Here is a 14747-nt window from a genome sequence, read left to right on the forward strand (position 1 = left end):
TACCACCCCCAGAAAGGATGGCTGGCTAGGGAATTCTGGGAATTGAAGTCCACATGTCTTCAAGCTGCTAAGGTTGAGAAATACAAATTGAGTGTAACACAAATCAAGGGTCTCCAGCATCATTTGAATTATGGGTACTTTTAAGATGAGTGGTTCTTTTCAGGCAAGCTGTTCCCCAAGAGAAAAGTAAAAGCAATTAACTAAGTTTACTGGGGAGCATCCCGGAGATCGTTTTAGAAACTTCAATCTATTTAGTGTTCTCCCTTCCAGAATGGATCAAGTGCTCCAATTATGTAGCATAATTGATGGAAATCAGTGGTGAAATTCAAAAAAAATTCCCTATCGGTTCTGTGGGCGTGGCTTGGTGGGTGTGCTTGGTGGTCATGTGACTGGGTGGGTATGACCTTGTGGTCATGTGACCGGGCGGGCAACAAGCAGGAACCACACAGAGTCACAGAGAGCTCAAAAACCAACTATCATACTTTACATAAAAATAACACAAAAGCTACATAATTGACTCACACACAAAAATAGGTTCCGGGTGGCTCAGCTGATTGTCACAGCTGATCATCAGAACTTTAAAAAAAACTTTTTAAAGCACTTTTTTTACTACCGGTTCAGGCGAACCGGCTCGAACCGGTAGCATGTCACCCCTGATGGAAATCCTCTGCGCCCTTCTCAAATGTTCGAAGGCAAGATGGGTTCTTTTCATCAAGGGTTTTGATGTTTTTCTGCCCCACTGTCACTTTCCAGCTATAGCTTCCAGATGGCCATCAAGGGCAGCCTCATGTAGCACGTTACAATAATTTGTAAGAAGAATAAGACATGAGCGGCTGTTAACATGTGTGGAAAATGTGATAAGCTGTTCTGACCCAGCTCCCCAAACATGACAAATCCTCTCAAGTGAACTCAAAGATTTCTTTATTAGGAGTGCCAGAAGCCCTGGCAAAAAATTTCTCTCTCAACACAGGCTAACAAGTTTGTCCGGTAGGGAGATGAATTGTTGTCTGCCACATCTATTCATTTCCGCCCCCTGCCTTTTATCCCCAGAGCTAGGATGGGGCTTCGCTAGCAGCGGTGGCTCTTCTGTCCCAAGGATCAGCCCATAGATTTCCACTGCTCTCCTCTGAATTCTGCGCATCAGGCACCGGACCCAGCTATTCCTCCTCTTTCTCATCAGCCACCTCCAGACTTGGGTGCTGTTGACTCTCCATCTGAGGGCTGATTGACAGCCCAGGCTCCGTCTTTCTCTCTCTCTCTCTCTCTCTTTCTCTCTGACAGCTCCATTCCCTCTTCCCCCTCGGAGCTCTCAGGTTGCCTTGATGCTGACCCTGACTCCCATGCCTTCTCTTCATCTGATTTGGGTGCTGGAGGGGCCGGTGACTGACAGGCCACAACGTAAGCACACTTTTCTCCATGGTGGAGAAAAAACTAACTTTGATTTGTCCTTTGCAAGTCTTAAAGGGACATGAATCTTACTTTGCATAGTTTTTGGTCAAAACATTTCAGAAACATTATAAAAATTCAGACACAAAGCACATCTTTAGACCCTGTGCTTTATGAATGCAACACATTTACACATGTTCATCCCCAGACTTACCAAATCCCTGTGAATGAAGCTATTTCTCTCCAGGTATTCCATTCCTTCAGAGACATCCTGACACATAGTCAGCAAGTTATCTTTAGTGAAGTGTCCTCGTCTTTGGCGAAGATAATTTAGGAGGCAGCCATGCTCCATGAACTCCGTCACTATGTAGATGGGTCTCTGCTGAGTACAAACGCCATAGAGCTGGACTAATTTCGGATGTGTCAATTTCCTGAAAGTAGTTTAAAAAAAGAAAGAAAGAAAGAAAGAGTAAAATGGGAAATAGGAAAATATAAATGGAAATATAGATGTAATTTTCTTCATGAAGTTAACTTTATCTAAAAAGCATACCGTATTTTTCGAAGTATAAGATGCACTGAAGTATAGGATGCACCTAGCTTTTGGGGAAGAAAACAAGAAAAAAATCTGCCTTTTCCTCCCAGCAAACAGCCTGTTTCAGTTTCAGTTTCAGCACAGCCTAATTATCAGGCTGCAGGGATTGCCATTGCCTATTGCCACCTCCGTGCGCCCCATTTTCGGCCTCCGCATTCCGTTTCGGGCGGCAGGGATCAGAATGGGTGGGAAATGGGGCGTGCGAAGGCCGAAAATGGGGCACACAGAGGCGGCAATATGCAATGGCAATCCCTGCAGCCTAAAACAGCTGATGGTTGGTAGGCCGATCCAACCGACAATCAGCTGCTTGTGCTAATCAGGCAGTGCTGAAGCTGAAACAGGCTGTTTGCTATTTGCTGCAAGGAGGCAAATTGCTGGGAGACAGAGGCCAAAGTGTGGGGGGCAGTAGGTGGGTGGGGCTACATTCAGTGTATAAGACGCACCCAAATTTTCACCCTTTCACCCGGGGGAAAGTGTATACTCTGAAAAATACAGTACACGTTTGGAAAGAAGTCAATGAAAAACAGCTTATGCAGTCTTTATGCTAACAACACAATAAAAAATTCAAAAGAAATAGAAGCAGAATAAAATAGCAAGTCCCAGTCACATAATGGCTTATAACTGTAGGTCTACGTACAGAGCAGGTCAATAGCATTCAATATTAGGGCAGATGGAATTAATCAACCAAGATTTAGGATCTGAAACCAATTCAAAATGCAGGCTCAAACTTCAGCATACAGAAATGTGGCTGTAACACTCCACCACTGATATTATATTCTAACATGCAATGCAAGATTACATGTCTAAAATACATACAACAGACAGCTGGGGTTCTGTTAATATATTCTAATAATAATTTATTTTTCTTTCTTCCACACAATAGATTTATTTACAGCTAGAGAGTCCTAGTTTCTGAATCTCATGTTAAAGGTGCAAATGGATACCACAAATTCTATTACAATTTTAAACCTTCTTCCCTGAAACATTGTTTTATATATTAAGCATGTTTTATATATTAAGCATTTAAATATGTTAATGAAGTGGTTCATGGATATACTATGCTGGAAGATATTAAGCAGCTGGAACAAAAAATGGCAAAGGTTTTTTTGTATTAGTAGGGATTTGACTATATCACTGCCTTTAGTATGGGATACTGTATGTATTTTGCTAGCAATGTTTTGCTAATATTAGTAACATTGTTTAAACAGCACATTCTTCTCCTGATCAAAATACAGATTTGGACCACTTCAGTACTTTAATTGCTATGCTTTTTTAAACTTGCCTCTCATATTCCTTTCTTGGCTCCTTATTTCTGTCAGAATCTGTTTTTTGGCTATTCAATCTAAGTATTTCTCCCATCTCTACCTTCTTCCACTGCCTAGTTCCCAAATTTTCTGCCTAGGTCCCTGTCTCTCTTTCAAATATGCACTATATTGCCAAAAGTATTTGCTCACCTGCCTTTACTCGCATATGAACTTACTGTGACATCCCATTCCTAATCCATAGGGTTCAATATGACATCGGTCCACCCTTTGCAGCTATAACAGCTTCAACTCTTCTGGGAAGGCAGAAGGTTCAGGATGTGTTTATGGGAATTTTTGACCATTCTTCCAGAAGCATTTGTGAGGTCATACACTGATGTTGGACGAGTTTACGTAGCCTACCACTTTGTGGCTGAATTGCTGTCATTCCCAAACACTTTCACGTTCTTATAATACAGCTGACAGTTGACTGTGGAATATTTAGGAGCGAGGAAATTTCATGACTGGATTTGTTGCACAGGTGGCATCCAGTCACAGTTCCATGCTGGAATTCACTGAGAGCGACCTATTCTTTCACCAATGTTTGTACAAACAGTCTACATGCCTAGGTACTTGACTTTATACACCTGTGGCCATGGAAGTGATTGGAACACCTGATTCTGATTATTTGGATGGGTGAGCGAAGACTTTTGGCAATATAGTGTATCTTCCGACTCTCTTAATACATTTCCCCCCTGATTTAATTCATCAATCACTTATTTTCATTGTTAACTCCTCTTTTTCTTCTTCCTTTATTTCTTCTGATTTCTCTTTTTTGTTTTTCTCTTTTGATTTGTTTTTCCTTCTCTCTCTCTCTCTTTTGTTTTCTTAGGTGGGTGACATGATTAGAAATTAGACAGAATAGAAGGGAAAAGCCTTTTAATAAAGGATGACAGACTAAAGCTTGAATAAGTTATAGAAATAAGATAAGGGGGAATATTAGTGTATACATTTTTACATAATAAAATAAAAGTAATAACAAGAGAAAACATGGAATAATTGAATAATGATAGATTGCAAACTAATATAAATGTGTATTATTATTATTATTATTATTATTATTATTATTATTATTATTAGAAAAACATGTTGATTGAATGTAATAACTATGATTAACGTTATCAGGTTTACTTGTATTAGAATGTATGACAGCCAAATACCACATTGTTCATGCATTGATTTGATATATTTGTAAAAAATAAAAAAAATGGGAAAAAAAACACGGATTTGGTTCTTGCTAAATTTGAGTTTAGCAAGTTTGATACTTCCAAAATAGAATTTATTTACAGTGCACCAGGGAACAAAATAAGGAGAGAAGCATTATAGGCCTTTGATGTTCTGATCCAGGCAGTAGAGGTAATTCTTTAAAACGAAAGGAAACAGAGTAGAGCATATGAAGATGTTCAGAAGACATTTCTTAAGAGGTTTTACAGCCAGGTTCTTTAATGATTTCTTAAAATAATAACCGGCATCTTTGCCCGTTACTTACATCATCACTTTAGCTTCTTCTATAAAGTCCTCTTCGTACATGGCACCTTCTCGGATGGCTTTGATGGCTACTTTGTACTGGGCCCTCCATTTGCCCAGCCGCACGACCCCAAAGAGACCACTGCCCAGTTCTCGCATAAAGGTGAGTTCTGCAGGATTGATTTCCCATTTCTCTATAAAAACAAGAACAGATCACTTGAGGATCAACCTCCAAGACAAACTGGAAGACATTTTTTTTTATTGTCAGTATTCTTCGGGTTCTTGCTCTTATTTCATCTTTCTTTCAAACCCAGGAACTTTTGAAAATTCAAACTCTTCAAGAGTACTTTTGAAGAGTCTCACTGTTTATTCCCATGGTGCGCACACAAAATGCTGCCTTTGGACCAGTGGTGGGATTCAATTTTTTTTACTACTGGTTCTGTGGGCGTGGCTTGGTGGGTGTAGCTTGGTGGGCGTGGCATGGCTTGGTGAGCATGGCAGGGGAAGGTTACTGCAAAATCTCCATTTCCTCCCGATCAGCTGGGGCAAAAAAACAGTCAATGGGAAAACCAGTTTCACTTAAACAAGCATGTTACTAACTTATCAATTGCACTTAACAACTGTGGTGAGAAAGGTTGCAAAATGGGGCAAAACTCACTGAGCAAATTTTTCGCTTTGCAACAGAAATTTTGGGCTCAATTCTGTGCATAAGTCGAGGACCACCTGTATATATATTGTCATTTAAACACAGCTATTATGGTAATGCTGAATGCTGCATTGTCCTTGCATTCAGTTTCATTTTCCAGGGCAAACAAATATATAATCAAGGGCAGGGTTGGTATAGTGATTAAGGCATCAGTCTACAAACTGGGAGACTATGAATTCTAGTCCCACCTTAGGCACAAAGCCAGCTTGGTGAGCTTGGGCCAATCACTTTCTCCCAGTCCCTAGGAAAGAAGCAATGGCAAACCACTTCAGATGGTTGAGACTGTAGCCATTAGATAGTTGAGAGGAAATGTATTTATTTATTTCAGTTTTTTTTTGTTAATCTACAAAATCAGTCATATATTCATACAGAAACATAAATGTACCATAGCTGAATCCAGCAGTAGTTGGTGAAGGTTTCACTTTCGGAGTCACTGGATATCGTAGCCTCGTTACAAGCCCTAAGATTCACAGAAAATTCATATGGTGAATAAGTTACTTTGGAAGTTAAGCAAGACGAACAATACTTTCTAGCAATAGCAATAGCACTTAGTCTTATATACTGCTTCATAGTGCTTTTACAGTCCCCTCTAAATGGTTTACAGGGTCAGCATATTTTCCCCAACAATCTGGGTCCTCATTTTACCCACCTCGGAAGGATGGAAGGCTGAATCAACCTTGATCCGGTGAGATATGAATTGCTGAATTGCAACTGGCAGTCAGCAGAAGCAGCCTGCAGTACTACACTCTAACCACTGCACCACCTCGGCTCTGGTTAATGTTAACTATGTTATTTTCTTATAGCATCATTCGCTTATACCCGTGATGGTGAACCTATGGCATGTGTGCCACAGGTGGCACGTGGAGCCATTTGTCAGGGCATGTGAGTCTTGGCTGTCAGCTGGCCAGCACGCATGCACGCGCTGGCCAGCTGACTTCGGCTTTCTTTTGAGGCCATTTTTCGCCCTCCGGAGGCTTTAGGAGCTTCCATGCGGGAAAAACCCTGTGTGAAAAATCGGCCTTATGGGCAAACAGGAAGTTTGGGAATGGACTTCTGGGTTGCTCATGGGGCCTGTTTTAGCCCCCCAGAGTCTTCAGGAAAGCCTGCTGGAGGCCCCTGAAGGCTCCGGAGGGCTAAAACCAGCCCTACGAGCAACCTGGAAGTCCAATTTGCTCGTGGGGTCATTTTTTGCCCTCCAGAGCCTTCAGGGAAACCAAAAAATTCACAATTTTTTTTTTTGCGGCCTATTTCCCCTTCTGCACCATTTTTTTTGTAAGCGCCAAATTTCCAGAATTAGGTTCAGGTCACGACAAAATCAGGTTGCGACCAAAGTTATGGAATGAATTATGGTTGTGACCATAGGTTATACTGTACTTCGAAATAACTTTAAGCACATATGACTGAAGGAGTGACATAGAACTTATTTGAATAATTTATTTTCTTGAATCATATTAAAAGCATTATGCATCTTCAAAAGACCTGAAATTTAATAGTTTGGAGATAAAAAGTACAAATTAAAGGATAGAAAACTCAAGGTCACCTACCTGCAGCATTGTGTTTATGATAGTCAATTAACTCTGGAATAGAGTCAAACAGATGCTTTTCCGCCAAATAATATTGCTTTTGTGATGTCATTGTTTCTTTTATATGGTAGTGTCTTATTCCAGATAGCCCTTCTCTAAAAGACACAATGTAGAAATTAAAAGGGTTTTCACTCAAAAAAAATTGCTGAATAAACTTATGCTCTTATCTAGCTAACAAAATATTTCATTTAATTTTGGAGATCTATAGTGCTCAATATGGGTCTATTTAGCAACATGCTTTGCCCTTCAGTGGTCTTAACTACAAGAAAACTGTGGGTAGTTGGAAATTTTTCAATGGAAAAAGTGAATTTGACTTTTCAGAAACTGTGTAGTGTTGTGGAAATATGCATGTCTCTCGTTACATCCAAATCAACTCAGAAACATGTTCCATTAATTCACTGGGACATAGGCCAGAGTCCAGAGTTTTGAATGCTAACACGATTTCTGAAACCTGCAAAGAGGATCAAAGCAAGATTTATATCTCTTTAAGATAATTGATAATTGGTCCATCGTTCTATTTGATTCTTATCTTGCACATGCTTTTTAAAGGATGAAATGAGAACAATAAGGAATAGAAGTAGTCCTCAACTTACAGCAGTTCTTTTAGTGACCGTTCCAAGTTACAACAGCACTGCAAAAAGGGACTTATGACTGTTTTTCACACCTAAGACCATCATAGCATCCCTATGGTCACGTGATCAAAATTCAGACTCTAGGCAACTGGCTCATATTTATGACAGTTGCAGTGTCCCAGGGTCCTTTTGCAAACAACAGTCAATGGGAAAACCAGTTTCACTTAAACAAGTATGTTACTAACTTAGCAATTGCACTTAACAACTGTGGTGGGAAAGGTTGTAAAATGGGGCAAAACTCACTTGACCAAATTTTTCGCTTCGCAACAGAAATTTTGGGCTCAATTCTGTGCATAAGTCGAGAACTACCTGTATATATACATTCTTTCCACATAAAGAAGTCTTACCAGAAAAATCTGTTAGTTATAGGTTGGAAAAACCAATGCCATAACTTGAATACCTAGATTCTAATATATTAACCATTTTGACTCCGCATTTGCAGAATCTCTCTCTCTATAAATGGCTGTGTGTGTGTGTGTGTGCGTGTATGTTAAAGCATAATTCTGGAACGCCTTGAGCAATTTTAACCAAACTTAGTACACAGATGACTTACTCTCTGGAAATAAATACTGTGGGGGTAATACACCCCTAACATCCCTTGGTGTGTGTGTTCTGTTACGATACAGCCTGTTCTGCCTTAAAATGGCTTCTACTGTACTGCCATAAAATGGCTTCTACTCTACAGCGTAGTGGAGCTGTCATAGTAATGGCTTCACAGTACTCCACAAGGGGGCTCCCTCTGGTAAGGGGGAAAATCCAACATTAGAAATTACGTTTGGTCTGGACATTTTCCCCCTATAAATAAATACATGGGCAACGCTGGGTTATCAGCACCAGTATATATTAAAAACCAGAATCAATCTGATTAACAATTTTATTAAAAGGCAAAGTCTTTTGTGAACTACAGCTTATTTCATCAGGTGCTTTTCAGCAGATGTTCTAAAAAGCTACTTTTTAGTATAATTGTTAGTTGCAAAGGAAGTTTCTACTAGAGACCTGTTTTTTATTTTTTATTTTGTTAACATAAATTAACACATTTCTCCTCCTATAATAATACAATGTTTACCATGTATTATTTAGTCTGGATTTATTACCAACAAGTGAGCGCTGTCTATTTTGCAATTATTAATATTTTGGATATAGCTCAAAATAGATTGGGTTCTGCTGTATTAATATCTTTGAATGCCCTCACTCAAAATAAGAAAATCTCATATATACAGAAATGTTTCTGCAGTCAACAAAAATGTTAATACAAAACATGGAGGACCTTTATATATCGAACCTTAATAATAGCAAGGTGAAAAAGAAAAGAATTTTTGCAAACTGAAAGTTGAATGTGTGTGCCTATATGTATGAAAAGGTAATTCAGTGATGTGCGGTGAGGTTTATGGCTGGTGAGGCTGGTGACATCATCAGGAAGGTGGGGAATGGGACCATGTGTGCTGGAGGCTGAGGCTGCCTCAGCCTCCAGCACACGTGATCCCATTCCCCGCCTTCCTGAGCGTGCTCCGCCGGCTCGCGTTCCGCAGTCCTCGAAAGGGACTGGGGAACGACGAGAACCTTCCTGCCTCTGCTGGACTTTGCGCAAGTCCAGCAGAGACAGAAAGGTTCTCGTCGTTCCCCAGTCGTTTTCGTGGCTTCTTCATCCGGCAGCGCCGACAACATTTCTGCCTCCGCAGCTCGCGGGCGCGGACGGACGGAGGTAGCCAGAGCGGCGCCGAGGCAGTCCGGTGGGCGAGCGACCGAGGATCAGGCTGCCTGATCCTCCATCGCTCGCTCGCTCTTTTGTCCACCCGGACTGCCTCGGTGTCGCTCTGGCTACATCTGTCCGGCTGCACCCGGGAGCTGCGGAGGCAGAAATGTTGTCGGCGCTCCCGGATGACGAAGCCACGAAAGCGACTGGGGAACGACGAGAACCTTCCCCCAGTCACTTTCGTGGCTTCGTCATCCAGGAGCGCCGACAACATTTCGGCCTCCGCAGCTCCCGGGCGCGGCCGGATGGATGTATATAATATTATAATATGTAAGTCTTTGGTTGTTTGGGTTTTTCCCCGCGTAGAATTCGAAGTGTCTTCACGATGTTTCGATGAAGTCTCATTCATCATCTTCAGGTTGGTGCTTCTGGCTTGGTGCTTCCAGGAGCAATGTGAGGTCTCGGCCGGTTTCTCTTTTTAACTGCCAGTGAGGATTTGAACTGATTAGGTGGGAGCTTGGCTGCATTCTGATTGGGAGGAGGTGCATTCTGATTGGTAGGGGGCTTGGCTGTGCTCTGATTGGATGGGAGTTTGGCTGTGTTCTGATTGGATGGGGGCGTGTTCTGTATGGGTGGGGGCTTGGTTGTGCTTGTGTTAGTCTGAGTTGTAGAGGGATTTGAGCTGGTGAGTTGCGTTACTGTTGTTTGGCTTCGCGTTTGTGGTAGTGCCTACCAATCAGAATGCACCTCCTCCCAATCAGAATGCACCTCCTCCCAATCAGAATGCAGCCAAGCTCCCACCCAATCAGTTCAAATCCCCACTGGCAGTTAAAAAGAGAAACCGGCCGAGACCTCACATTGCTCCTGGAAGCACCAAGCCAGAAGCACCAACCTGAAGATGATGAATGAGACTTCATCGAAACGTCGTGAAGACACTTCCAATTCTACGCGGGAAAAAACCCGAACAACCAAAGACTTACATATAAACACCCGCGAAAACCTCAAAAAACAAATATTATAATATTATATATATATATATATATATATATATATATATATATATATATATATATATATATATATATATATATATATATATATATATATATATATATAGTATATAATATTATATATTATTATTTCATGAAGAGAGGTGAGGCTCTGCCTCCCTTGCCTCCCCTGACCGCACGTCCCTGAGGTAATTCATTCCAGGTTCTTTATATTTGGTCCTGATTGCTAGGAATTTAGGCGGTTAAGTTTATCAAATTTAGTCTAATAGTGGCAACAGTCATTTCAATGTCAAGCAGCATTTTATTTAGTTTAATTGATCTGATTTGCTGTTTCAATAAATGGAGTTTCAAGAGAATATTTTTTTTATAAGACCAGGTCTCTGTAAGCACAAAAGAATATATTTTAAATGTTGTCATCACTTCAGAGGTAGTTTTCTGCCGGTTCGCCCGAACTGGTAGAGGAAATCGAGGATGGCCCCGCCCACATCCTGGCTCTATGGCATCCCATTTAGGTACTTTTTTTAGCCAAAGCGTATGCGCGGAAGGCTGAGCGCATGCGTGGACGTGGCGCATGCGAGCAAAGCTAGTGCGCATGTGCTCTCACATTTGCAAACCAGTAGGGAAGGTAAGTGAATATCAACCCTGCATCACTTGGATCAGAAACTTACCCTCCAAATTTTGCGTAAAGCGATACTGTATATAAACCTGGTTGACTGGAGTCCCTCACCATAAATCCCCCTTCTTTATCCTAAAATCCAAGAAAAAGAAATGAAACTTTTATTAGAAACCAACCAAAATTCTTTGTTGCATGATTTGCAAGATTCACAATTTCTTTATGAAACTTAGATGGCATTTCAACTGCAAGGAACTCCGACAATGATAAATGCTAGCTCTGTCCTGACAAACTATTTCTGGGGAATTGCTACCAGAAATAGCAAATGAAATGCCAGTATGTGGTTATGTTTTAAATCTTGATATATTTTATGATGAAGGACGTTTAAACAATTATAGTCAAATGAAAATGGAGGTATGATGATGGTAATATGTATAAATAAAACTGAGTTAAAATCCTTGAATTAATATGAATTATGGTTGATGACTGTGGAAGAGATGCACGAAACTCTTTTGTAACCAACTGATACACTTTCTACAGTATGTAAAGGGAGAGGATTCTGTGTGTTGTGTTTGTTTTAAAAATTATATATATAATGAAGAACGCACTTGAAGTTAAAAAAAATTCAGAGTTAAAAGTTGGTTATTACACACCCACTCAATGGTATCTCTCAAAGTTGGAAGAAATGTTTGAAAGGAGCACAGGAGTCTGGGTAGAAATCCTAGAAATTAGGCGGTGGAAGAGGGTAGAAGTGGGAGCAATATCTGGATTGAACAGCCAACAAGCAGACATAGAGAGAGATAAATATTTAAGAGAGGAATTTGGAAGGCAAGTAAAAAAAAAGCATAGCAATTAAAGTATTGAAGTGGGCAAGAGCTGATGGATAGATGATTATTATTATTTTATTGTTTTGACTTGCCTTCCCCTTCCCTTTTTTCTCTTAAAGCATAGCAATTAAAAGTATTGGAGCGGGCAAGGGATGATAGATGGATGAATTCTCTTTTTTGTTGCTGTTATGATTTGCTTCTCCTTTTCTCTCTCTCTCTCTCTTTACTTAACACTTTTTTTTCTTTAAGTAGGTGATAGGATTAGAAGTTACATAGGAAAGGAAGGAAAAGTCTTTTGATAAAGGGCGACATGATTAAAAGCTAGAATAAGGGATAAAAATAAGAGAAGGGGGAATATTAGTGTATACATTTTTATATAATAAAATGGAAGTAATAATAAGAGAAAATGTGGAACAATTGAACAGTGATAGATTACAACCTAATATAAATGCATATTATTAGAAATGCATGTTGACTGAATGAACAATTATGATTAACTTTATTAGTTTTATTTGTATTAGAATGAATGACTTTCAAGTGACACACTGTTCACGCATTGATTTGATACATTTATTTTAAAAAAACTTTAAAAAAATATCTCTCAAAGTATTTCTGTGAATCTTTCAAAGGACATGGCTGTTTTAAAGCTCCAACAAGAGGTGCTTATGACACTCTAGCACAGGGGTGTCCAAAACTGTGAACTTTAAGATTTGTGGACTTCAACTCCCAGAATGCAATATTGGAATTCAACATTATGCAAGCACAAGCAACAGTCAAACTAGAGTATTGGACTTTAAGAGAGGCAATATCAATGGATGAGAATCTTCCAGGGGAAAACAACTCAAGAAGTTTGGGGAACTTTGGAAAGTGAAATATAAAAGCCCAGTCTGACACAATTTCAGTGAAGAAGAAGAGACCTCTAAAGAAACCAACATGACTGAATAACTCCCCATTCCAAGGTTCCTGTAACTTCAATGCCTTCTATCATTTCATTTATGTTAATGAGAATTAAGTCCAGTATGGCTGACCCTCTAGTTCCCTTCTCTGTCTTTTTGGGAGACAAAATTGTTGGCTAAGTTTGTCAGGAGTCCATTTGATCTTCCACTTGGTGCAGTTTGTCTCCCAGATGATGCCAGAGTAGTTAAAGTCCCCCATTTCTATTGTGTGTGCTTCTTTACATATCCTAGTTAACTGACTAGCAAAAAAAATCATCTATTTCCTCTGTTTGATTGGGTGGCCTATAAGTATACCCCTGTGGCAATGTCGTTCTTTTTTTCCTTTTATTTTATCAAAATAATGGTAAGCCCACCTCATTTCTGAGAAGTTGCTCTGCCTGACTTCTGTTCAGATTTCTGCAGTACCACCTAAAGAGGAAAACAGTAAGTGTTTAGCATGTTATATATAAATGCTACTTTTGTATATATGTGCCCCTTTATTAAGTCTTTAGGTTTGAACGCAAAATATATTTTTCAAAGCACAGAAAATAGCACCTGTCGGCACCTACAAATGCATTTCTTCCCACTAGGCAGCTGAAGAAGGTACCATATTTTTTGGAGTATAAGATGCATTCCCCCCGCCCCAAAAGAGGGATGAAATTTGGGTGTGTCTTATACTCTGAATGTAGCTTTTTGGAAGCTTTTTTTTCAGCCCTAATGAGTGATCTTCCCTTTCAGGCAAAGCACAGAAGATCAGAAGATCTTTTCACTCGTTAGCACATTAGAGCTGAAAAAAAGCTTCGAATATTTTTACTGCAGCATCCTGTTGGAAAAATTTCCCGGTTCTCCTTTCAGCTGGGAGAAGCTGAAGACAAATGATTTGCCTTAAGAGGTACTTCTTTTGTCCAGTTTCTATTCCTTTGGGGATAATCCCTTTAAGGACAAGGCAGGGATTTTTCCTATTGCTATCTGAGTTTTCTCAATGGTTTCCTTCAGGCAAGTGCTGGGCTGGTTTGTTGATTCAGCTTTGTTACATTTTACGAGGTGTGAAGTGCTTTTGGCTGAATGCCCAGACATCTAATTAAGCTTATTAAGAGTTTCCCAGACCACCTGGGGAAGAAAAAAAGGGGCAAAAAGTGTCATTTTATTATACTATTGTGTTTGCTTGCTTTTCTGGTGTTATGGGAATAAAAATGAATACCTGGTAGGCAGAATTCCCCCCCCCCTATTTTCCTCCCCCAAAAACTAAAGGTGTGTCTTATACTCTGAAAAATAGGGTAATCACTGTCTCAGGAAAAAAGGTGGCTGCTTAAGGCATTCTGGGCAGATGCCACATTCATGCTGTGGATACTTTAAAGCACTTTTCTGGCAGTGAAGTTGGAACATTGTATGGGTGTGATGCTTATGTTCCACAATATATTCATATGATTTCTATGAGTTGGTCCAACTCTTTTTTGAAGCCAGCTAAAGTGGTAGCCACCACTATATCTCATGGAAGCAAATTCCAAATTATGCATTTCATTTTTTAAAAAGTTCTTTTGTTTCTTGTGATCCTTGTAGGATTCAATGCTATTGAATGACCTCTGGTTCTAGTATTTTTTTGGAAGAGGAAAAAAGTTTTTCCATGTCCATTTTATCTACACCGTGTGTTTGTGTGTATTTACGCCTTCATCATGTTCTCTCTCTTTTGCTTCAATGTGTGTGCGTGTATGTGTGTGTGTGTTTTCCAGCATAACTCTAGAACACCTGGAGCAATTTCAACTAAACTTGGTACACAGATGACTTACTCTCTGGAAACAAATACTGTGGGGGTAAGACACCCCTAACACCCCTTCGGGTGTGTGTTCTGTTAAGATACAGCCTGTTGTGCCTTAAAATGGCTTCTATCATACTGCTGTAAAATGGCTTCTACTGTACAGTGCAGTGGAGTTGCCATGGTAACGGCTCCACAGTACTCCACAAGGGGGCTCCCTCTGGTAAGGGGGAAAATCCAACATTAGAA

At 40.1% G+C, this 14747-nt stretch overlaps 1 protein-coding gene across 1 annotated transcript in view; it reads right to left on the bottom strand.

Annotated features, from left to right (window-relative positions):
• The window catches only part of TEC (tec protein tyrosine kinase), a 97891-nt gene that overhangs the window by 9489 nt on the left and 73655 nt on the right, over positions 1-14747 (bottom strand). Inside the window, exons 9-14 of the mRNA XM_081958907.1 lie at positions 13120-13174; positions 11039-11118; positions 6997-7130; positions 5838-5912; positions 4769-4940; positions 1601-1817 (exon numbers count right to left, since the gene is read on the bottom strand). Of these exons, the coding sequence (XP_081815033.1) occupies positions 1601-1817; positions 4769-4940; positions 5838-5912; positions 6997-7130; positions 11039-11118; positions 13120-13174 (733 nt within the window). The remainder of the gene's footprint in view (positions 1-1600; positions 1818-4768; positions 4941-5837; positions 5913-6996; positions 7131-11038; positions 11119-13119; positions 13175-14747) is intronic.

The sequence above is a fragment of the Natrix helvetica genome, assembly GCF_964273705.1.
Source record: "Natrix helvetica genome assembly, chromosome: 7".
In the NCBI taxonomy this organism is placed as follows: domain Eukaryota; kingdom Metazoa; phylum Chordata; class Lepidosauria; order Squamata; family Natricidae; genus Natrix; species Natrix helvetica.